Source organism: Camelus bactrianus, chromosome 16 (genome assembly GCF_048773025.1).
Source record: "Camelus bactrianus isolate YW-2024 breed Bactrian camel chromosome 16, ASM4877302v1, whole genome shotgun sequence".
NCBI classification, from domain to species: Eukaryota; Metazoa; Chordata; class Mammalia; order Artiodactyla; family Camelidae; genus Camelus; species Camelus bactrianus.
Genome location: NC_133554.1, coordinates 16794765 through 16819045, shown reverse-complemented (window position 1 = coordinate 16819045; position 24281 = coordinate 16794765). Strand labels below are relative to the sequence as shown.

The window sequence follows — 24281 nt, the reverse complement described above, 5'->3', positions numbered from 1 at the left end:
AAAAATGCCAGTTTTTCTCCCTTCCAACGTTCAAAACTGCCCACTCCCAAATTCACCAGTAAGGAAGTGGGGAGACTGGAGGTCATAACTAAGCTTAACTCATACTGTGTAAATCGTTCATGCTAGACTTCCTCGGACTACAGACTCTGGGCTCAACCATCCATCCTAACACCTGCAATATATTGTTACTCCGCCCACGGTTCTCCCTAAGCCACGCCCACGGGCCCGCCCTTCCCACCAAGCCCCACACTCTTCCCAAGACCCCGCCCCCAAAGGCCCGTCAGCCTTCCGGTCGCACCTCACACCTCCGCCCAGCCCAGCGGGCCCGGCCTCTTCACTGGCTTCCGCACGCCAAGCGGGTCCCGAGTCGGGATCCCGCGCGCGGCGGCGCGAGGAACGGAGGAAGGCCTGAGGCTGTGCCCCTGGAGCCGCGCCACCAACACATGCGAGGTAGGGCCAGAGGGGCGGTGGGGCAGAGGCCCTGTTCCCTGAGGCCTCGCGAGAGGGGCGGGGCCGCGCGGCGGCGGGCGGGTGCGGAGCTGCGGGAGGCCGCTCTCGGGCCGGAGCGGCGGCACGCATCTGTTTGTGTCCCGCCGCCCGGGAGTGGCGTGCGGGGCCTGGACTAACCGTTACGGACGCTGAGCGGCGCCGCGCGGCCCACGCCGGCAGTCGCTCCCAAAGCCCCGGGCGCAGCGTCGGCCTTTCGGTGGGGGGCAGCCCGTACATTGTGATTGCTCCGTTCCCCGTGCCGGGCGAGGTGAGGGGGTGGCTGCCAAGGCCGAGGAGGAGGGACGGGACGGAGCGTGACAGCGCTAGGCGCCGCCCCCTCGGCGTTGCAGGTCCGCGGCCCGGCGACCCTGAGGCTCGGGGGTCGGGCCGCGGTGAAGACGGTGCACGTGCCTCTCCTTGCAGAGAGCGGAGCGCCCTCGGGATCCCCTGAAAGGCAGGAAGGAGGGCGGGACGGGGACCGCGAGCCTAAGGTGGACCCGCTCGTGTCTCTCCTGGTAGAATCGTCCTTGGAGAAGATGGAAGGGGAGAAGCGGCCGGCGCCCTACGAGGGCCTGTTTGCGGACGGGCACCTGATCCTGTGGACTCTGTGCTCGGTGCTGCTGCCGGTGTTCATCACCTTCTGGTGCAGCCTTCAGCGGTCGCGCCGGCAGCTGCACCGCAGGGACATCTTCCGGAAGAGCAAGCACGGGTGGCGCGACACGGACCTGTTCAGCCATCCCACCTACTGCTGCGTGTGCGCGCAGCACATCCTGCAGGGCGCCTTCTGCGACTGCTGCGGGCTGCGCGTGGACGAGGGCTGCCTCAAGAAGGCCGACAAGCGCTTCCAGTGCAAGGAGATCATGCTCAAGAGTGACAGCAAGGCCCTGGACGCCATGCAGCACCACTGGATCCGGGGCAACGTCCCCCTGTGCAGTTACTGCGTGGTTTGCAAGCAGCAGTGCGGCAGTCAACCCAAGCTCTGCGACTACAGGTACAGCCTTTGTGGGTATTGCTTGTCCCAGAATGCTTGGTGGGAGTCAGGATGTCAAAGAGTGGGCGTCGAGGTCTGCTTTGATCTCCACAAATGGCCTAAACTTCCCACTTCAAAGAAGCAAGCTAGTAAGTAACCCTGGTATTGTCCAAGCGAGGCTGCTTTGCAGTAGTCATTTGCCAAGATGAGGCATCCAGCCTACACTCCTTAGCCAACCTGCCCCTTTGGATAACGAAACGTGGCTCTTAGCCTTCATCCGGAGGTCTCTAGGTGCTCCCTACTTTATGGCCACTGTATGTTTTATTTTAGCTTTTGTTACTGTTGCTTATCTCCATTTTGCGTGAGGAAAAATGAAGTATGGACAAGTTAACTTTTCCCTAGAGTTGCAAACCTGACTCATTCTCAGTATTGTACTATGAATGTACAATGAAAACAAAGGTCATTCCAGGGCAGCACTTTTAAGTCTTTTTCTAATATAGGTTTGGCGCTATAGTGAAATATACTCCAAAAGAACACTTAAAGGGATACTCCTTTTGCTGGATGGTCTTCCAGGACATGTAGCGTCTTAGCCAAGTGACTTTGATTGAGCCAATATTTTAGTAGCTTTTAAATACACACTGGACAGCACATTTGTCTACTTAAATATTGTCTGAAAATAAGTGAAGATGTCCTTTGCTCATGTTAGAGATCGGTGATAAAAGGAGATGCTGCTTTGCAGATTATCTTTTCTAACTTACTTTACATTTGAGAGAATTTTATAGCTCAGAGAATTTCACTCAGTGCTAAAGTAGAACTGGCATCCAGGATTCCTAACCCCCAGGACAGGGTTAGGAATGCTAACCCCTAGCCTTGTCTCAGTCTTAAGTCTGGACATCTTCATTGTGATGGTTTTGTCTCTGACAAATAGAAAGATCCCTAAACACATTTAAGAACGGAAATAGAAAACTGGCACAAGATAGCAGATTATTTTCATTTTGGTTTATATTTTGGTTGTTTTATTTAAAAATCCTTTTTTTAAATTAGCATGAGCACTGTTATGCCAACACTTATTTTTTAATCTTATTTTAAATAATTTTACTTATCAAATTTAGACTTAAGGAAAGTTTTCCCAAAAAATACACTTTAAACAACTACAGAGCTTTGTAACTACCCATTTTTATTTGATATCTTTCAAATTTACATGTCCTTTTGGCAACAGAGCTAGGTGACCAGTGCCTTGAAAAAATTTCATGATTCCCTAGGTAAGATTTAGTCTTAGGGATTTGGGATTAGCTGGAAGGAAGACATGAATTGGGTATTGTTTTATTTCCTTCCCTTCTTTGTGCAGAATTAGATTAAAATGGCTTCTATAAATATCTTAACTGTATTTCATATACTCTTTAACAGTCACAGTGCTCTGATTCTCCAATCAAATGACCTTTCTAAAAATGCATATCTGATGGGGCCCCTGCTCTATTTAAAACCCATCAGTTACCCCATCATTTACCCTGATGGTCTTTATTGTAAACTCCAAGTGCTTAACACGGTACACAAGGTCCTCACGCTCTCTAGATCCTGCCTGCCCTTCTAGTCTTATCTATCACCATCTGCGTTAAATGTCATGCACCAGGAACATCAGGCTGATTGTAGTTTCCTTAAAATATCAGGGTTTTTCTTACTAACTTTCCTCAAGGCTTAAGTATCCTCCTCCTGGCTAGCTTCTAGGCATCCTTAAAGACTCATCTTGTGCCCTTTCCTCCAAGAATCCTTCCCTAATCTATTCACCCTTGTGTCCAGATTTTTACTTCTTGTTGATGAAGTAATATCCTATAACTCAGTGGTTCTCACAGTAAAGTCCCCAGACCAGCCGTATGAGTATCACTTGGGAACTTGTTAGAAATGCAAATTCTAACACAGATTTAGATTTAACACAGGAAATAAAATAAAATATTTGCGTTTAGCACAAGAAGAAAAAATATTTGCAATATTTGGGTCACACTTAGACAAAAAATTACTTGTTTATCTGAAATTCAAATTTAAATGAGCATCTTCTATTTTTCCTGGTAATGATAACCCTACCCGAGACCCACTGAATCAGAAATTTAGGCTGGGAACCAGCAATCTTTGCTTCAACAGGCCCTGCAGGTAATTCTGAAGTTTAAGAACCACTGCTATATTTATATTCTGTTTTAACCAGGAGCCTCTGTCCTTAGCTTTGTGTCCTTCCCTTTGAGCACAGTGAACGTTGTGCTGTTAGGTCTCCTTTTCCTTATGAGCTTGTTCCTGCCCGTTAGTGAGCAGTCCGCTCCCAGTGTGCTAGAACCCTTCACCCATGGTAAAAACTGTTCTTGTGTAATTTAGGAAGTGTTTATTATTCCCAAGAGAATAGAGCACAGTGTCCTGAAGTGGTATTGTGTTCTGCAATGTTCTGATTTATTTCAGCCAATAATTTTATTCAGGATCACAGTCTGCTATGACCTTCTGTAGGAATTAGGTATTTTGGAAAAAGAAACAAAATAAATGTTCAGAACCTTTAAACACAGACCAGACTGCCCCTCTCTGGGTTTTATCCAGCCCTGAGGAGGGCTCCTTCTGTGCCTGCGTCACATTCTTGGGAAGTCCAAGGTTTAGAGAGAACTAAGAAGGCTGGTCAACAAGGTATCATTTCGAAGGGCCGTAATGATCGGTGATAACTGATTTTAAGCCCACAGCCTGGTTAAACTCTGCCAAGTAAGTGACAAAGGCCCTTTAATTTATACTCATTCAGTCATTATTTAGTTTTCAGGTATTAAGCATCTGATTCATACCAGGCATGGTGCTAGATTCTGTTTTCCCATAGACTATTTTCTTCTCTGTTTTCCAGCCTCTTCCCTGACCGTGACAGTGTGTGTCTGCACCAAGTATCCTGTCTTATCGCTCCTCCCCGTACTTCCCTTGTTTCATCTAACCTCTCTTCTGACTAAAATAAGAAATTAGGTTATATTTTTAAGTATGCATTACATTTATTAAATAAACCTTTGGTCTATCTCTCATTAAGAAAACATTTTTGTTTATATTATACTTTTATTTATAAAAAATGTTTGAATCTGTAAGGCCTTTTGTTCATTACATCTCCCCTCCCTCAACATACACTGTGATTAATAAAGCAAAGCTTCTGACTCTTAGAAGGTAATTATATTGGCAGCTTTAGTCTAGGCTTGGATCTTAAATTTTATAATTCTGGGTTCTATGGGTACATGTTTATTCACTTCATTAATTATCTGAAACAATGAAAGCTACCAGACTATTTTCTGAAGTAAAGGTTGGCAGACTTTTTCTGTAACAAGCCAAAAATAAGTATTTCAGGCTTTGCAGACCATATGGCCTGTCATAATTACTTCACTCTACAGTCTATCACAGTACAAAGCAGCAACAGACAGTATACAAATGAAAGAGGTAACTGTATTCCAATAAATCTTTATTCAGCTGTATTTGTAGTTTGCCAAGCCTGTTCCAGTGTGAATTTCATAGATGACTGTCTCAGCTTCACATATAATTCTGTTGCTTCCCCCAGCATACTAAAGAAGAGACTGTTGTGAACAGGTAACTTTAGAAAAAATAAACAGTGTTGCCAGCAGACTTTTTTTCCCTTGTGAATTTTTTCTTTTTAAATAAAACAGTCACACTCTTGCACAAGAATGGCAACTAGGGTAATGTTCTGTGTTATCATAATGTAAGTTACATGATTATGTTTATTTGTCAAAACTCAGCAAATGTACATATTTGTACATTTCATCATATATAAATTTTATATTAAAAAAACCTATAAACAAGTAATGAATTCTGAGTAATGATATGCCTGCTTGCCAAGGTATTTAGGAAGTATTCTAATGTTTGCAATTTACTTTCAGTGTGCCAAAAATAAGGCAGATTAATGGATGGATAGATATGTAACAAATCAATTACAGTACGATACCGGAATATAGGTGGTGGGCATACCTGTGTTCTTGTAAAATAATTTTTTTTAATGCAAAACATTTTGAAAAGGAAGGCGACTATCCTTGTGTTTTGGAAATGCTGAAATATTGAAAGACAGAATCTCATAATGTCTATGATTTCTTTTCAAATGATTCAGCAAAATATGAGTTTATTTTGAAAGAGAGAAAGCCAATGTGGAAGAAAACATTAATTAAGTATCAGAATTAAGGGTTGGCTGAAGGGTACTCATTTTGCTATTCTTTTGATTTCTGTGTAGGTTTAAAATTTTTCGAAATAAAAAGTTGGTGAATAAACTTCATAAACAGTCACTCAGAGATGCTAAATGATGCTAAAACTAAAACATCAAGACATTATTTGTAATGTCTTATTTTCCCATTAGTTTGACTCTAGATCAAGTTAAATACCAATTACAAAATGTATAAAGAGAACAGGTCTCAATTTTGATTATGGTATTTCTCAGGAAAAATATAATGCTGAGTAAGGAATAAGCATTTCGGCTTTACTTTTAGAGAGCAAAGGCTGATAACAGCCATCATCTTGGTTAAGAGTCTTTTCTGAAATTTATGAGAATTTAAATTTAGTAAATGACAAAGGCGTCACAAATCAGTGGGGTTAGAAAAGATGAGTTTACAAATCGTGCTAGGACAAGTGCTCTTTGTGGGGGAAAAGTTAACTCCTGTATCACACAGAACACCAGTATCACACTATACACCCAAAGAAACTCCACATGGATTGTAGCAGGGGTCTCCTTGGTTCATGGATGGATGAGTTTCCAGAAAAGCCTGGCACTTTCCGAGATTCTCGGTGAAATCTATAGCCCCAGAACGTTAAGAAGCCTTGAATTAAAAGCATAAACATGAAAAGAGAATTGTGAGAGGTAAATAACTATAGGTGAATACTTACCTAATTTGGAAATATTTCTGTAATGGACTTCAAAGCATGAAAGCATTAAAATAAACCATAAAGAGAAACGTAGATCTGTCTAGCAAAAAGTAAACTTAAATGCATTAAAAAGTAAATTTAAAAGAAAGCTGAAATGTTTGTAATCACTATGACAGAGAAGAGGTTGATAGCCTACATAAATAAAAAGTGCATGCAGTTATTAAAACTTAGTAAAAGATGAATGTACAGCATGAATCACAAAAGAAGGCAGAAGAATACTAAGTTTTGCCTAGTAATCAAAGACCTCCAAATTAAAACAACAAAATACTTTTTCTGTCCACCAAATTATCAAGGAAACGTGTTGAAATACTTCTGAGCAGTGTTTGCACAGGTTAAATGTGAGGGGCACCTTTGTGCACTGGCATCAGGCGTATTGGACAGACACCTCAAGAACCTTAGGAAGACGGACACACTTTGATTCAGTAACTTGACTTCTAAGATTCCAGGGAAATAATCTCATTTATGTTTAAGGTTGTGTATCATGTTGGTTATACTTAGAAAAACTATCTAAATGTGTTTTGTTTTGTTTTTAAGGAAGGGTTGAATGAACTATGGTATATCTGCATGATGGATATTACACATTCTTTACAAACCGTGTTTTTTTTAAAAAAAATACTTAATAGCATAGGACAGAATTCATGATGCAATTTCTGAAGAAAAGTACCGTCCAGATATACATGCATCATATCCCTAATCTGAAAAACCAACTAGGGACTGTGAAACAGAATAAGTACATCAAAAAGTTAAGAGGAACTATATCTGGATGACTTTTATTTTATGCCTTTCTGTATTATCTAAATTATCAAGTATAGCCTATATCATTTTATTTAAAAATACAGTTTTAAAAATTTATACAAGTAGTTCATAGACATATACTGGTGTTTAGACACTCAAGTAATATTTGGCCCAGAATCAAGGCCAGCAGTTTGCTGAAGCTGTTGGTTTCAAGCAGGAGCCTAAAGAAGTGTCTTTCTGTGGTCTGTTGGCCATTTCAGAACTATGGAAATCTAATGGTCAGTTCGTTAGAAAGAAACTTCTGAGTCATTGGTGACAGATGTGGGCTAATACTTGTTTGTAGTCGATTAATACTGGGATTCCAGAATTGAGAGATCCCTGATATAATTTGTCCAGTAGAATTATAATACTGTTAAACCCAGTTACTACCAAGGAATTGCCTTGGGTTTTCCACAGAAACAGTGGGGTGATTCTGAACTGTGAACGTCCTTTGAGTATTATCCTTTTGTATGGTCAGGGCTCTGACTTGTGTATTTTAGACTTCATTCAAATTGGAAACTTACATTTACTATTGGGCTGTGAAACTTTTTGAGTTGTTTATTGGATTATGAAAGTGCATCTATATTATGGACATTGAGAAAGTTACTCTCACAGTAAAGCATTTGTTAAATATTTTTTTTAAAAAAAAAGGAAGAAAGAAAGAAATTCAAGCAATAAAAAGAACATGGAGTAAAAAGTGAATGTTCTCATCTGTCCCTCCCACCTTTCTTCCCAGAGGAAACCATTGTGAAATAATTCAGTGGGTATCCTTTCAGGTTACTTTCAATAGGAATACACTATTTTAAAGTTAACAGTAGAGCAGTAGTTGTAGGTGGTATACTTTGACTACTTAAGCAGTCTATTGTAGTTTCTCAAGCTTAGGTTGAAAGAAAGTGTTAACAAAGTTTATCATGCAAGTTATTTTACAGTTTTCTCTTTATCAGGTCACGTGGATAATTCTGATTTCAGCAGTAAATGGGATTCTTGAGTAAACAGTAGTAATTACTTAACAAATTTGAACATCCAACAGAAAAAACAACTTAAAAATAGAAGTCCAGGAGAGATGACCTTGGAGTGAAAGAGTTTTTATCCTCTTTTTTAAATTCTTTATTTATTTAATGACAACTGTTAACTTCTTTGAGCTAGCTTTTGTCTGTACAGTCAGATCTGACTTACCTGTGAGTGGATTAAATACTTAGCAGATTAATAATAGAAGCCCAGGATTTTTACCAGCACTAGTCTCTGCTTGTTTCACATATGGGTTCAAACAGAGGCAAATTTGAACATAAATGTGCCTGTACTTCATATGCAAACATACAAATTACTTTTGCATTAACTGCTAATAAGAAATTGACTGTTTTGCTTTATTTACTTGAGTGTTCACAGATGGTTATAAATCAGGAGGTTTTCAAACCTGGACCTAGGCCAGTGAGGCATTTAAGCAGCAAGGCCTTTAGGCCTCATGAATCGTTTCCAACCAAAGCACAAATAAATAATACCCAGAACCATTGTTCTAGATCAGCTTTTGTTTATGTGGATTATGTTTACTGGTATTTACTATGTTATAAATTAAAACTGAGAAATTGTTTAAATGTTCATTTTTAAAATAATGATAAAGTATTTTTGTGAAAATTTAGTGAGAAGATTGACATTGTTTTATATTTTTGGTACATTTCTTTGGTGTAGCAGTCAGCTAGATTCTCCTGTTCACTTCTGCATTCAGTCTGTTGATTTAGCACATATCATATAGCTTCCAGAGAACGCAGTTGTACACTTTTGAGAGAATGAAGGTGAAATAATATATTACTATTAAAATGATTTTAACCTCAAGAGACACCCTGAAAGGATCTTCCCTGGACCACACTTTAAGACCACTGTTAGATTAAACTGCCATGTAGATTCAGACTTGATTGCTCCATTTACACTGTGCAGATATGATTATAAATATTTTATTGCCAGATTTTATGCTCATCGGTGATGCAATCACTATTTTAATTTTTTTGGCAAAGGTGATTGGTTTGCAGATCGTAAGATGATGATTTAAAGCTAATAATTATCTTTGTTTCTCCCTTCCCTCAGGTGCATTTGGTGTCAGAAAACAGTACATGATGAATGCATGAAAAACAGCTTAAAGAATGAAAAGTGTGATTTTGGTGAATTCAAAAACCTCATCATTCCACCAGGTTATTTAACCTCTATTAATCAGATGCGTAAAGACAGAAAAACGGATTATGCAATGGTAATCAGAGTTTATTTTTCCTTGTATAATTGATTTCCAAAAAGTTACCTAAGTTAGGATGTGAAACACTCACACAACTGTGCGTGTGAGAGGAATCACGATGGTAAGACTTGTAAAGCCCTACCCACTTCCTAGATATGTGCCGCAAATTTGGGCTCTTGAGAGCTTTCATGTCTGAAGGGAAATTTTAAATGTTCTGTTAGTGGTCCCTAAAGTCACTGCCTGCATCCAGATCACTTGAGGAAGCCCACCTCCATCATCGTGCTTCATTTAGTAGATTTAGGGGAAATCCTGGAAATCCATCTTTGTTTTAAGTCCTCAGATGTTTCTGATGAACAGCTAGATATGGGATTCATGGCTAATGTCTGTGAAAAGAAAGTAGATTTTCCTCACACATTGTCTAAAAGTGTTTTTCCGTTCGGAACCTTACATAGGGTGCCTAGAGATAAGTTTACATTGCACATTAGATGCTTGCACAGATAGTGGTGAACGTTAAAGCTGGTGACAACACTTTGCAGTATGTATGTGTATGAAGCTTGATATAACCATATCTTTCAGTACTAAAAATATGCATTTATTTCCTATTTGAATATGCCAAAGTAATTGAACTGTTTCATTCTAAAATTATATTGTGTTTTTTCCAAGTAAAGATTTTATATCTTAAATGTCATCTTTGTCAATTTTCCTGCAAAAGAAGGATGCATCTTAAAATTTAAAACATTATGTTTAATGTTGTCGTGGTACTTGTTTTTTAAATGTACAACCCCTTCCTTATGTATCTGAATTCAATCTGAGATCACAGGGGATCAGAATCACTAAGTCAAACAATGAAACATCTTCATTAATGTTTGTATCCATAAGGAGAAAAGGAGAAGAAAGATGTGGTTAGATTAGAGAAACATTAATTTCATTTGACTTTGGGCTTTGTATGAATCTAGATTCTTGAATCAATTTTTGAATATCCCATTTTAAAAAAAAAAAAAGCTATGGGGAGGGTATAGCTCAAGTGGTAGAGCACATGCTTAGCATGCACAAGGTCCTGGGTTCAATCCCCAGTACCTCCTCTAAAAGTAAATAAGCCTAATTACTCCTCTACCAAAATAAAATAAATTATAAGTAAATAAAATACTTAAAAAATAAATTTAAAAAAAAAAGCTAGAAAATTAGAATATATCCAGAAAAGGACAGTCAAGTTTAAGAGAACAGAGAAAATCAATGTCCATTCTATGAACGGTTGAAACGTATTGCCTAGGAGATAAGGCTAATGAAAGATCTAATGATTCAGGTGTTTGAGCACAACAGTTATATGGAAGAACAAGTAAAATCAGTGCTTGCTTCAGGAAGCAAAAGTAGAATGATGAAAGTTATTGAAAGACAGATCTTTAACTCAGTTTAAGTCAAAACTTTCTAATAATTTGGTTTAGTAGAATGAGCTGCCTTGTTAGCCAGTTTCTTCTTACCTGAGTATCCAAGTATATGCTGGATGACTTATCTAGAATAATGTAGAAGAGGATTATATATTAAGTGGAATTAAATTAGTTAATCTGTAAAGACCCTTTCCATTCTTAGAATTCTTTGATTTTTATATTGTATCAATTGGAAAGTTGTTTTTCTCTCAGCAAATTTATAGCACTGTTGTTACTAAGAAATAAAAAACGTACTGCTCACCATCTTTGAGATAGTAAGCACTTTTCACTCGCATTAATTTTTTTAGCTAGCCTCGAAGCTTGGAAAACAATGGACTCCGTTAATAATCCTGGCCAACTCTCGCAGTGGAACTAACATGGGAGAAGGGCTGTTGGGAGAATTTAGGATCCTCCTAAATCCAGTCCAGGTAACCAAAGAGAAAATCTTCCTTTAACTATTAATCTTTTCATTTTTAGTTAGACATTTTCCCTGGATTGTAATGGTTGTTAAAGCAATGAACATAGCCACAGTGAATGTAGGCTGGCATATTGTTAAAGATAAACGCATCGTAGCCAATATTGACATTTAGCCAGGCCTGTACTCACCTAAAGGGAAATTATCCTCATAGATGGAGGACAGTGTTGTATGAAAATAATTTTTTCCTTTTCTTTCATTTCTAGGTTTTTGATGTAACTAAAACTCCCCCTGTCAAAGCGCTGCAACTTTGTACTCTTCTTCCCTATTACTCAGCTCGAGTACTTGTTTGTGGTGGGGATGGGACTGTGGGCTGGGTCCTGGATGCAGTTGATGAAATGAAGATTAAGGTATCCATCTTCTAAGACCTACTTGCCTTTCACAGAACCATTTCAAAGATACTCATACAGTATTTGTGGTTATTTTTTATCATGCAGATGAATGTTAGAGGACCCTACCAATTTTTAATATTATTATTAAGCAGTTATTGTTATATTTATATCTTTATTGATTTGGGCTTTAAATTTTACCAAGTATTATTACCCTACAAATAGTTTGAAGAGAAAAATCTAAAATACATCTTCCATATTACAGGGACAAGAGAAGTACATTCCACAGGTTGCAGTCTTGCCTCTGGGAACAGGCAACGATCTGTCCAATACCTTGGGCTGGGGTACAGGTTACGCAGGAGAAATCCCAGTCGCACAAGTCTTAAGAAATGTGATGGAAGCAGATGGAATTAAATTAGACAGGTAAGTTACCCTTCCCTCAAAAGTAGATTTCTTGAGCTTTGGGAATGTTGTTTGGATTATAAATGAAGATTTGTATAAAGTTAAATGTAATTTAAATGTGAAAGACTTTGTTAGTTGTACTTATATGTAGATGCTGGCATTCATTTTGTTGCTCTTTATTTTGTTGTTCTATAAGGACTGAAGTCATAAATTACGCCAGGTACTTATCTCCGAATTCATGTACTCACTTAAATGTGCTTATTTCTCCAAATGCTGTTTTGGTAGAACTTCATCTGCCAGGCACCCAGGGTTGATTGGTAATAATTATAGTTCATTGGCAGTTAATTTGGTGATAATTACTGACCCTTTTGACTTCTGTTTTTTAGATGGAAAGTTCAAGTAACAAATAAAGGCTACTACAACTTAAGAAAACCCAAGGTATGTTTTTAGGGCTGCAGCTATGAGTGGCTCAACAAACACAATGGTGTGCCTCCATTGTACAGGGTGTGGCGCTGTGGTGGGACATAGCGACAGGTGCTTATCTCTAGGGAGCTGGTCATGGAACAGGCTGCAGGTGTGCGTGGTCCCGCCCTGCTAGATCAGGCTGCAAAGATTTCAGGGGAAGTGACATGGGAGTTGGAGCTGGCAAATAAAATTTCGATCAACAGGGAAAGGAACAAGAGACTTTCCAGGTAGGGGAAATGGACTAGAGGGTACAAAACGTGGTTAACAAGTAGCAAATGATACAGGAATAGCAGGTTTGTATTTTTAAAGAGATACTCTGGAGATAGTGTGAAAATAGCTTAGAAACCTGCACTGTGGCAAAACAAGGGGAATGTTAGGATGAGGCCAATTCAAAGACATTTTGAGGTAGAATTGATCAAAACCTGGCAGCTGATTGGTATTAGGGGCAGAGAGAAAATATATATTACTACCAGATTTTTAGTCTTTAGGATGAGATATGCAGAAATAACATTAACAAGATAAGAAAAAAAAAGAGTTTCAAGTTTGAGTAGGAAGAAAATGCATTAGATTTAGGGCATGTCAGCCTTGAATCTGTGGCCCACTGAACAAGAAGTTGAAAATTCAAGCTTATTGCTCAGGAACAAGATCAAGCTGGAGACAGACTGAGGAATCAAGGCTGGGTTGGGAAGTAAGATGAATTAAGTCGGGACCAGTACCCTAGGTTGAGGCTGAAAAAGCTGAGAGCCTGAGCTTGGTGAGGATAACAAGCAACTATAACGGGAACACGGGAGTGGAAAGCCTGGGTGCAAAGCAGAGCCATTTAGACGTAGCATATTCAACAGAAATGGAAAAAGAAATCTATGTCTATAAATATCAGCCTTTGAACTGAAGCTTTATTTCTAGAAACTTCACTGGATAGCATGAAATAGCTCTATGTGGAAAGTAAATGCAGAAAGTCTTACATTTTCATAAAGAACATAAAGACTAAGATTTACATACTTACTATATGACACAGGCTTGACTGAAGCATAATCTCTTGCTCATTCTTACTTACCCTTTTTCACAGGAATTCACAATGAACAACTATTTTTCTGTTGGACCTGATGCTCTTATGGCTCTCAATTTTCACGCTCATCGTGAGAAGGCACCATCTCTGTTTTCTAGCAGAATTCTTAATAAGGTGTGTTGGATAAAATAACATTCCCTGCTTATGATCGAAGGTAAAAATCAATAGTTCAATTATATCTAGCACTCTTTCAAGTAGATTGAGATAGAACTAACTTATGGAAACATTTGCCTGCTCCATTTTGTGTAAGACTGTCAAATTAGATCCTTAAATGTATTTTATTAAAGTATTTTATAACCGTGACAAAAATTTTTTAACTCGAAGTTGGAATGTTTTACAGCATATTTTGCTTAGATGGCAACTAAATAGAATATATGATAGTTTATCTTACTTAAATGGCAACAAGAATTGGAAAGAAATTTTAGGCAAGATAAATTTTTGGTGAAGTCATTAATGGAAAAGTAGATTCCATTGGCTTGAAAAAACTAAAAGGCAGACGAAGTAAGAAAAGGAGCAGTGGGTTTACCAGTTTAACTAAGATCATCGCTCTGGTTTCTAGCACAGTTGATTCCACTGGTGGAAGTTCTGTCTTGGAATTTTTTTAATGACTTTTGGTGATTGAGCAACAGGATGTGAAAAATGGATGTAAAACAATTTTGTTCCTGGTTCTGTTTTACAAATATTTCAAATTTACAAGTAGTTCTCTTTTATTAATATAGTTACTAAGGCAGTAAGTATTGATGTTTATACAAGTGGTAATTAACATCTCAGTGCTTCCATCAACCTTTCTATATTCGAAAAGGATTATAAAATGTTTGCTAGATTTATCTGTATTCCATTAAGTAATCTGAAGTGCTAGGAAAAGGTGGAATTTTCGCATTTTAATATAGTTTTTCTTTATAAAGTGTAGCTTTTTGGAAAAGCTGGGAGAAAATACCATTTAAGCACAAACCACCCTAACCTACATTCCCCTTGAGAAAGTGGGCTAGTTAAACTCAGAAATAATGGCGCCCCTTCTCCCGTCAGCACATAGTGCGCTCTGCGGAAACCCGGCTCAGCAGTCACGTCAGGGAGCTTTGCTTCAGTATCTTTTTCTTGCTTACGGGGCTCGTCAGATTTCTTTAATATCATGTTTTCTGTTCATTTCTCATAGGCTGTGTACTTATTTTATGGAACCAAAGATTGCTTAGTGCAAGAATGTAAAGATTTGAATAAAAAAGTTGAGGTAAGCTTTTAAGGTTTTAAATGGTCTCTGGATTATGGACTTTTTTCTTTTTAACAAAAAAGCTGAATTTTCCATTAACATATTTTGCTAACACATACGGAGTATTAACTCTGTACCAGGCACTTTACTAAGTGCTTTTATATCCATTATCCAATGAAATTCTCACCACAACCTGGAAGGCAGGTACTATTAGATTCCCATAACTCAGAAAACTGTTTGAAATTAGATAACTTTCCCGAATTCACAAAGTGCCCGAGTACACAGGTAACCAGGATTTGAACCCAGGTTTATGTAAGTCCAGAGTCTGTTTAACTCTTACACTGAATAGCATCCGTTCAGACATGATGACCAGTGTGAAGTTACCTAACGCGGTGCCTGACTCATCATGGACTCTCAGGGGAAATTTAAGCCTAAAGTTTAATTTGTATTACGGTTGCGCTGTATCCCTCTTACATATTAAAGCAAAATAGAAATGTATGAACAGTAGAAATAGGATACTCATGGTTACTTATTGCTGCAATGTCCCTGACATCATGATACGGCAAAGTTTTACATGTATTTCTTGCTTGCTTCCAAAAAGAATCTGTAATGGTTAACAGCAACAACAAAGACATTAATACAGCAAAACCTAGAACTAGTAAAATAAGTAGAAAGGGAAGAGCCAGACAACAAACAGCTTGGGGAAAGTGAAAAAATGAGCAGAGAGGGAGGAGCCTGACTGTGCACAGGCCAAAGGAAGCTGCTGCAGCCCGGCAGATGCTGACCTGGCGGCCCCTGCTGCCACAGCACAGGGGGAGCAGTGAGATAATCCCATTAAAAAGTCTCCTGCTTTATCCTTTCCCTTTCTCCTGGGCTTTGATAGCATGGGTAGAGTGAAGCATACGAGGTCACACTTTTTTTGTCTGATAGTTTATTTACACAGAAATTATTTGTGAAACCACCTACAGGATGCCAGGCGCTGTTCTAGTTCTGGGGACACAACGATGAATCCCTCGCTGTCACTAAGTTTACAGTCTAGAGGGAAGAAAGACGTTTAAACCACATTGCAGTATGGTATGAGAAGTGATATGGTGAGGAAAACGTGCAGCCCTAGAGGAATACATAAGAGCAGTGCATGACCCAGGGGCTAGAGAAACTGTTTAGGGACAGTGACTAACAAGGAAGTCTTCCTGGAAGAAGTGGCAAGCTGGAATCTGAAAATTAAAGCTTAGCCAAGTGAAGAAAGAGGTGAAAATTATTCTAGGCTAAGAACAGAAGCAAGAGAGAACAGGGTATATCTGAGTGTGTTTAAGCTGGGGCATAGCTTGCAGGAGGAAAAGCGGCAGGCAAGAGCTGAGGCTGGAGAGATGGACAGAAGCCAAATTACAGAGGAAGCTGTGATTTGTTAAGGAACTTGGATTTGATCATGATCATTGAGGGGTTGTAGTAGGAGATAAGCGTCAATCTGACTAATCTGAGAGATGAATAAGAGGAGAGTAAAGCAAGAGAAATGAAGGGGTGCTGGACTGGGGTACCATCAGGAGTAATGTAGAGGGGTGGATACTTAGACATATAGCATCCGTTGTTTTTAATGATTAATTGGATATGGAGGATAAAGGCATAGAAGTCAAAGATAATTCCCAGGTTTCTGATTAAGCAGTGTGGGGAGGGCAGAGGGAAAGTCAGTTGCAGAAAGGATGCTTAACTTAGTTTTGTGCATGGTAGCTTTAGGTGCCACAGTTGGAAGTGTTTTGTTGGCTATTGAATAGCCAGATCTAGCCCAGTTCACTTTCCTGGACTAGCAAAATAGAGCTGTCAGCCAGAGGTGGCAATGAACAAGACAGAAATGGCTCCGATTTTCCTCCAGAGTGTGTAGCATGAGAAGAGAAAGGAGCCTGTGCATAGCTCTGCGGAATGCCTTCAACATGAGGCTGGAAGTGAGTGCTCAGGAGTGACTGAGGAGGAACATCCAGAGAAGTAGCCTGCTTCCCAGAACGCAAAGGAAGAGAATATTTTAGGAAAACGGGGAGGAAGAGTCAGCAGTGTCAGGTGCTATTAAAACAGCAAGTTAGATGAGGCCTGGAAAAAAATACTGTTTAACAAAAAGGATGTCTTTGATGACCTTGGTAAAAAAAAAATTCATTTGTTATAATTCAGTTATTACAATAAACATTGAACAAGGGGGAAAGGCCAGATTCCTAGAGTGAGGGGAGGAGGCTGTCTTCTACACGTGCAGTTCTCACATCTTTGCAAGAAAGTGGATGTGACTTCTAAGTGGATGTGTCTGGAAATAATGTGCCCTGTAGTAACTAACTACTTGAATTTCTTTAAAGCTAGAACTGGATGGTGAGCGAGTAGAGCTGCCGAATTTGGAAGGTATTATAGTTCTGAACATTGGCTACTGGGGCGGTGGCTGCAGACTGTGGGAAGGGATGGGAGACGAGACTTACCCTCTTGCCAGGTATGTACCTTTGCAATCTGGTTTTTTATATTACTGTTTTCTTTAAAGTAGTCTGTTGTTCCTTGTAGACTTTTAACATTTTTCCCTCAAGTTTTTTTTTTATACCTCATTAATACCAATATTTAATAAGTTGATGGCCCACCTGTGTTAAAAAGTAATTGTCCTACTGAAACATTATGCTGTACACCAGAAATTGACACATTACAACTGCCTATACTTCAATTTAAGAAAAAAAAGTAATTGTCCTAATGTGACTGCTTTTATTTTATTGCATCATATAATCCGTATCTCCTTTTTCCAACTTTAGGCACGATGATGGTTTACTCGAAGTCGTTGGAGTATATGGGTCTTTCCACTGTGCTCAGATTCAAGTGAAACTGGCAAATCCTTTTCGAATAGGACAAGCACACACGGTGCGGGTAGGTGGAATATTGCTGTCATGGACTGATTTGTCCATTTCTAAGCCGTTGATGTGTAGAAGTAAACGTCCATGTGATAGCTTTCCTTAAGCAGTGGTTTACAGCTCGTGCTCACCACAGGTGAGTGGGATGGGGAAGAAGCAGGGAGTATGGCCCTCACTCCAGCTGAAGAAATGAAGCATTCAGTGGGAAAAAAATCCCTTAAACAATCGAGGAATAAAGATACATTCAGATTAATTTTCTAAGAATGAAATGCTAAGAAATGTCCCTGAGAAGGGTTAAGGGATACTATGCCTGTTACTAAGGAAGATTTTTCTGGACTCTTGGAGACTGACTTTTGTCTAATTTTGTGTGCTCTGATTCTAGCTGATACTGAAGTGCTCGATGATGCCAATGCAGGTAGATGGGGAGCCGTGGGCCCAAGGGCCCTGCACCGTCACCATAACCCACAAGACACATGCACTGATGTTATATTTCTCTGGAGAGCAAACAGATGATGACATCTCTAGTACTTCGGATCCAGAGGACACGAAGGAAACTGAGTAGATGGATGAGGAAATGAGAGCTTAGTACAGAATCCTCACAAATGAGTAGATGCATATTCCTCCATAATAGAACTTCTCTGTCATCTAGTTTAGTCTTCATTTCATCAGTAGTATAATGGGTATACATTTATGTAAATAGCATTCCAAAAACAGCCAGACTTCAGTTGTTTTCAGATGCCTGGTCTTTTTTCAGCAAATGCTTTGGTCATATAGCACTAACTGTTAAAAGTCGCAGAACATCCCAAGAAGGCTTTATGTCTGAGTAGGTGCACTGGAGTCTGCGCTCTCGTTCCTTATTCTTGAACCACACAGTTGATGGACACATACATCCGACAAGACGTGGATGGAGGAAAAATCATTTCCATCTTAATTGATAATGTGGTGACACCATAACATTTAAAAAATGACTTGTTTTTTTGAAAGGAGATGGTGGTGTCAGACGGCATGGTTCGTGCTGGCCGTCCTCTGCAGCTGCCTCTTAATAAGGTCTTCTCCAGCCCAGCACCAAATGGGTCCCTAAGTGTCTAATTCCAGGAACCCTAAAAGGAGAAGTGTAAAAGAAAGACAGTATTTAAATTTTTTATTTTAAGTTTCATTTTAGGAGCATTTTCCATCCCCTAGTGTTGTTTGATTACCTCTGTTACTGATCAAGTTGAACCAAAATTCAGCATCTTGTTTATATCCCACTATAGCCAAAAGCAAACCACATAGGTGAATTGTAAAAGTTAACATTCAGAGCACTTTTGGATTGAAAGTTACAGGTTTCGAGCTGGATGGTTCAGCAACTTCCCTTTTGAGTAAAAGACAATGTCAACAATTCAAAAAAATGTCCTAAAGAAAATTTACTAGTCAGATTAATTGCTCAAAAAAGTTCAGTATTGATTGATAAGTTTTTAAAATGTAGTGGTCTTGTAGTATTTTGAAATAGAGTAGTCTTTTATATCCAAAGTACTTAACAGAATTTCCCCTCGGGGAAGTGGACAGAATCATCTGCTAAAATGTTTATATCTTATTTATTTTAAAATGAGAGATATATTTTTTTTTACTTATTTATTTTCTTCGTTGTGGTTACCTGTGTTTAGTGTTTACAATATATTGTTTTATTTGGTAAATTGATCGCATAAATTCTGTTACTCACAATCAGATAGACATGCAGTCCATTGATTAATAATTAAAATGTGTAATTTAATTATCCTGGCAGTATATTATTGAGATATTCTCATTCTTCAGAAATATTCCTCTGTTTTTAAAAACAGAAGGGGATTTAAAGCACTGGCAAACTACTTTTGGGTAGCTGAAGTTGTTTCAGTGTTTTATCTGACCCTCAATTGCCAAAAACGTACCGCAGGGCTGATTCATGGTTCGCCTGGGAGCCGGCTCCCCTCCTGCTCGCCACCCTGCTCCCCAGGTCTGCAGCTGGGCCTCCCTGGGGGGCCTCCAGCCTGGGGTTTTTATGACAAATGGCCCACTTGTGAGCTTGGTGGTCTTTAATGACACTAACCTCTGAAAGATTAGAAAGTATCCTGCAAGACACCATTGGCTCCTCTAAAGGATTTGTTATGAATCTGCCATCTATTATAAAGCGCCATAAACTTAAGTTTCAGTCACCTTCGGGCTCAGGCCGTATTTTGAAGGAACAACTAAGTAGAGTATACAGCAGTCAGTGCACTATATAGAATATTTTTATTTTGCTTAAATTAACCTCTTCCAGATCTCAGTGGGAGAAGCTCAGTTCTAGTACTGAAAGATTTTGTGAGCAGATCTGTTTTCACCTTGTTGATACACCTCTCACAGTAGGTTACCTGTTGAGGTGGAGGGAGAGTTTGTAGATTTTCTTTCATGGGCTGATCATGTTTTGAGTATAATGAGTTTCATTCTTTAATTCATGGTCAGAATTGTTACAGGCATCACATTTTACAAATACACTGTTAATTCATTTTGCTTAGGCTATATTTTATCTATAATTCATAGTGCTAATTATACAATCAAAGTAAATAGTTAATATGGGATATCAAAATAACAGTGTAGTTTTTTTTATTGTTAAAACTGTACTCTAACCGTAATGTTGGATTTAGAACAGGTTTTTTTTAAAAAAAAAATGTTTATATACAACACTCATTTATTTAAAAACAAATTGTTTTTTCAATTTTCATAATCCAGTGAAGTTTTCTCCCTATTTGACACTTCATGAAGTTTTTCTTACCTTATTCACTCATTCAGATTTAATTTTGATTAGGAAAGTTATTTCAGAATACCATATCATAAAACATACTATCTTATTTTAGAAAAACCCACTAACTTTTTAGGCACATTTACCCAGCATTTCAAATAAATGTAGAGGCATATGCCTTGTTTTAAGTAAGTACAATTTACAAGACTAATGTTTGCAAGTTACATATTAGGATAGCCATTGTTGACATTACCAGGGATTCTGCACTTTACAAAAAATAATTTGCCACAGGATGTTTCTGTTCCATTTTAAACTGTCTTGATTTTTTAAAAAATAATAACTTCTACATTCTCAGGAAGAAATATATGAAGTAAAGCACGTCTCCATGTCTGTTTTCAGACTTCTCCCATCTTTTGCTGTCCTAATACATTCCTGACTCCTCACAAGCCTAGTATCTTAAATACTGAGTACCTGGCAGCTCTTATGGGTCCCATAAGTAGATGGTGATAATTTTCAGTGCTTTGTTATGTTTAATAGAAATCAAAACTGACATGTTTTTAAATACAAGTTGTCTGATGGTAAGATTACATGATCTGAAATGTGTCTTAGGTTTTCTGCAACAATTTAGCTGTGAACCCTTAATGTAGCTAATGTTTATAAAACTTTTATGGTCAAAATTATTTATTTTTATTTTTTTAGGATGTGTCAGAAACGTGTAGTATTTGCTTTTTGAAACATGTTTGCCTACTTAGAGCTAGAAAATGTACTGTGACTCAGAAATTGTAATCAGTCCTTTTTGCACTGTAAAAATGAATATTACCAGCATGTGAAAAGAAAAATAGCGTGCATTTGTAATATAAGGTAAAATTGTATTTAATGTACAGTATGGAATTTAAAATTTGCACTATCTAGGAAGCTCTAAAGGTTATATTAATTTACAGATTCATGTGGATCCAAATATGTCATTTGTATGTATTCAGCTGAAAAGGTCAAAAGGTTTTTTCCCTCGAAATGATAATATTGAAACACGAACCAGCAATTTATATTCAGACTTTTTTTAATTCTGCCTAATTTGGGACAATGAAACATAGATTTATTTTTTAAAAAATCTAGAAATGTAAAAAGAAAAAGTAGTGTTGTTACTCTATCCCAATCTGAATGAAGATGTATGCTCAGAGACAAGACAGAAGAGGTTGTTTTGGTTTTACTTTTTAAAAGTATGCCCCTGCCTTCTGCAAATTTTCCCTTCAAGGCTTATCTCCTGTTTCTCAAAGTATGATCTGCAGTCTGTCTGCAGCAGCAGAATCCCCTGGGGAGCTGGTTGGCAGTGTGGACACCTAAGCCCAACAACCAACCCTTGACTTGGTGAATGCATATCTCTGGAGATGGACGTAGACATGTCTGGCTTTGTTAACAGGCATCTCAGGCATTTCTGACGCACACTGAAATTTTAAAATTACTGCTCTGTACCTCATGCATTCACCCAGGGCTTTTGCCAAGTAGACGCCATGCAGAAAATTTGAGTTAATTGGATATTCTTAAAATTGTCTTTCCTTTACTCCACTAACTGCCCTCTTCCCCACAAATCTGTCTTGTAAAGGAACACTGTGAAAAAACTTGTTCATATCCTATCCAGTTGATAAACTCTATTACATGAAAATTGATAGCCTCAGATTTTTATGTGGAACTGTAGGTTTTAGACTGTGATCCATGCAGTCTTGGAGGACAAACAGTGCTTCAGGGGCCAGTGGGGGACCCCTGGGGCTCCTGCTTTCTCCCTATGCTGGAGTGCTGCTTCAGGTCAGATTTCAGTAGATAAACCACTTCCTTTTAAAAAAAAAAAGTCTTCACTATTTTTTTTTTCAGAGTTTGGAAGCCACTATAATGACTGTCACCCGATTAATTTTCTACTAGTTTTTACATACTCAGAGACCTCATGTTTTTTTGTAAAAAGAATATTTTGGATGTCTCAGTTGCTGCTTGGAATGTGGCCACTGGGCTATTTCACAAACTTTAAAGGCATTTTGTTGAACGGTAAAGCACTGACAGCCTCTGTTCCTTGTATTTCTAATTGTAGTATAGAAATGGTTATATTTAATTTTAGTTGTGTAAATACACACACTCTCACACACACACACACACACTTACAACCCCCACATGTGTAGCCACCACATGAGAGTCACAGGTCTCAAAAAGGCTCACTCTAAGGTTCCGGGGAAAGAACCAAAAAATGTCACCCTCTGGTACAGAAGTTCACAAAACAAATGATTGACTTGGTCATTTACAGAAATATCTGCAGAAAATAAGTCAGCTAGAAACTATAAACTTAAATGCACTGCTGATTCCAGACCTGGGATATTTCCTCAGTCTCTGAAAGATGCCCTGGGCTACCAGTGTTAAAGTGTCGAAGCAGAATGCACTTCCTATAATGTAGGAAATCTGCATTGTGTGTTCCTTTCTGATGGCTGACACGGAATGTTGAAGAGAACTGGAACATTAGGTCGCTGTGTCTGTTCCTGTAACATTGTCCAGGCAAAGGGGCATGCTGATCCGATGAGGAGGTCGGGCTACCTGAGCAATTCCCAGAGTAAGGAAGGGCGCTTTGTTGTTGGGTGATAATGGCTCATAAGGACATTTGTCATTTTCCTGGTCGGGGCTCTGCCCGCAGTCTTTCAAATTTGATCTGCTTGAATGAGCCCGGCAGATGAATTGGCTCCAGTCTTAATCCTGTTGTATGCAAGTTTAGAGCAGCCGGAGCCCTGGGCCTGGTCACGTGCACATGAACTGGCTGAAGCGGGTCTGCGAACTCGCGGTGTCAAGGACGCTTGTGACGGCTCCACCTGAGCAGCCAGCTGGCCTCGTGCACCTTCTCCCGCCGTGGCCACCATACCCTGTCCCTACACTTCACTTCCCTGTGTCAGTTGCTTTTGTTGTGTTGAGTCTGTGTTGCTGTGGTCAATGCCTACAGACAGAGAAATGTGAATTAAAGCATTTGATATGTTGAAGATGTTTGCTTGTTTTTAATAAAATTTAAAATGCAGCACTTGGAAAGTATGATTCTGTGTTGTTTTCTGACACAACCACGAAGAAACAGCTTTGAGTTGGTCTCACTGAAGATGGTCTTGGTCTACGGCAGGACAGACATACATACTGTGTGGACAGAAAGGCAAATACACAGACTTAGAGACTGGCTCGTGGCAGAGTGGAGTAAGAAAGGGAATCAAATAAGTGATTTTGTCTCAGTTTTGGTCAGTACGGGGGAAAGAGAAGAGAATTTATACCTAGGTTGAAAATCCAGCCTCTGGCACTGTTTTAACATTAGACAGGTTACCTGTTCTGGCCGAGCCCTGCTGCTCGTTGTAAAAGTGGGAAATAGGCCAGTGTAGAGGTTGCCGGCTCCCACGCTCAGAGGAACGAGGCTGGTGGAGAAGGTGGGACTGCAGCAGACGAGAGCACGTGATCACAGGCAAGCAGGTCCAGCCAGAACAGAACTCCTCTGTCTGGAAAAGACAGAAATGTGGACTTTGTGTATTAAATCTGATTTTAAAATGTGGGTTGGCAGCTAATCACCTGTAGCCTCCCACAGGCTTATACGAGGATTATAGCAGGAGGGGAGGGTGAGGGCACCCTCTCGCCCGGCGGACATTTCCATTTCATTCCATTCGAATTTTTATAAAGCTTCATGGTTTAGCAACTATGATCTGGATTTCACATGACATTTTGTGGCAGACAACATTTTTCATTCATTTCATTAGGCATTAGAGGAAGGAGATTCTGCAGTCCAGCTGCATTCTGTCATCTTTACTAAAAATTTTTACTTTTTATTTTTAAAATAACTTAAAATTCATTGCTCACTTGCCTGCCTTTGTTGAAACAGGCAGTGCCAAGAATCATGCACCTTTTCTTGATCAATAATTTTAAGCCTGAGTCATCATGTCTGGCAGTGA

General features: G+C 39.1%; 1 protein-coding gene and 1 non-coding gene across 2 annotated transcripts; both read left to right on the top strand.

Annotated features, from left to right (window-relative positions):
- Positions 1-289: 289 nt before the first annotated feature.
- On the top strand, positions 290-23388 carry DGKE (diacylglycerol kinase epsilon). Its single transcript, XM_010951087.3, has 12 exons — positions 290-450; positions 1009-1480; positions 9233-9392; positions 11107-11226; positions 11480-11623; positions 11868-12025; positions 12391-12442; positions 13536-13649; positions 14689-14760; positions 17073-17200; positions 17508-17619; positions 17986-23388. Exons 1-12 carry the CDS (start codon positions 444-446, stop codon positions 18163-18165), a joined length of 1719 nt encoding a protein of 572 aa, XP_010949389.1. The 5' UTR covers positions 290-443; the 3' UTR covers positions 18166-23388.
- LOC123615682 (small nucleolar RNA SNORA2/SNORA34 family) lies at positions 7281-7417 on the top strand. The gene has a single exon (XR_006723364.1). It is a non-coding gene; the product is annotated as a small nucleolar RNA SNORA2/SNORA34 family (small nucleolar RNA).
- Positions 23389-24281: the final 893 nt, after the last annotated feature.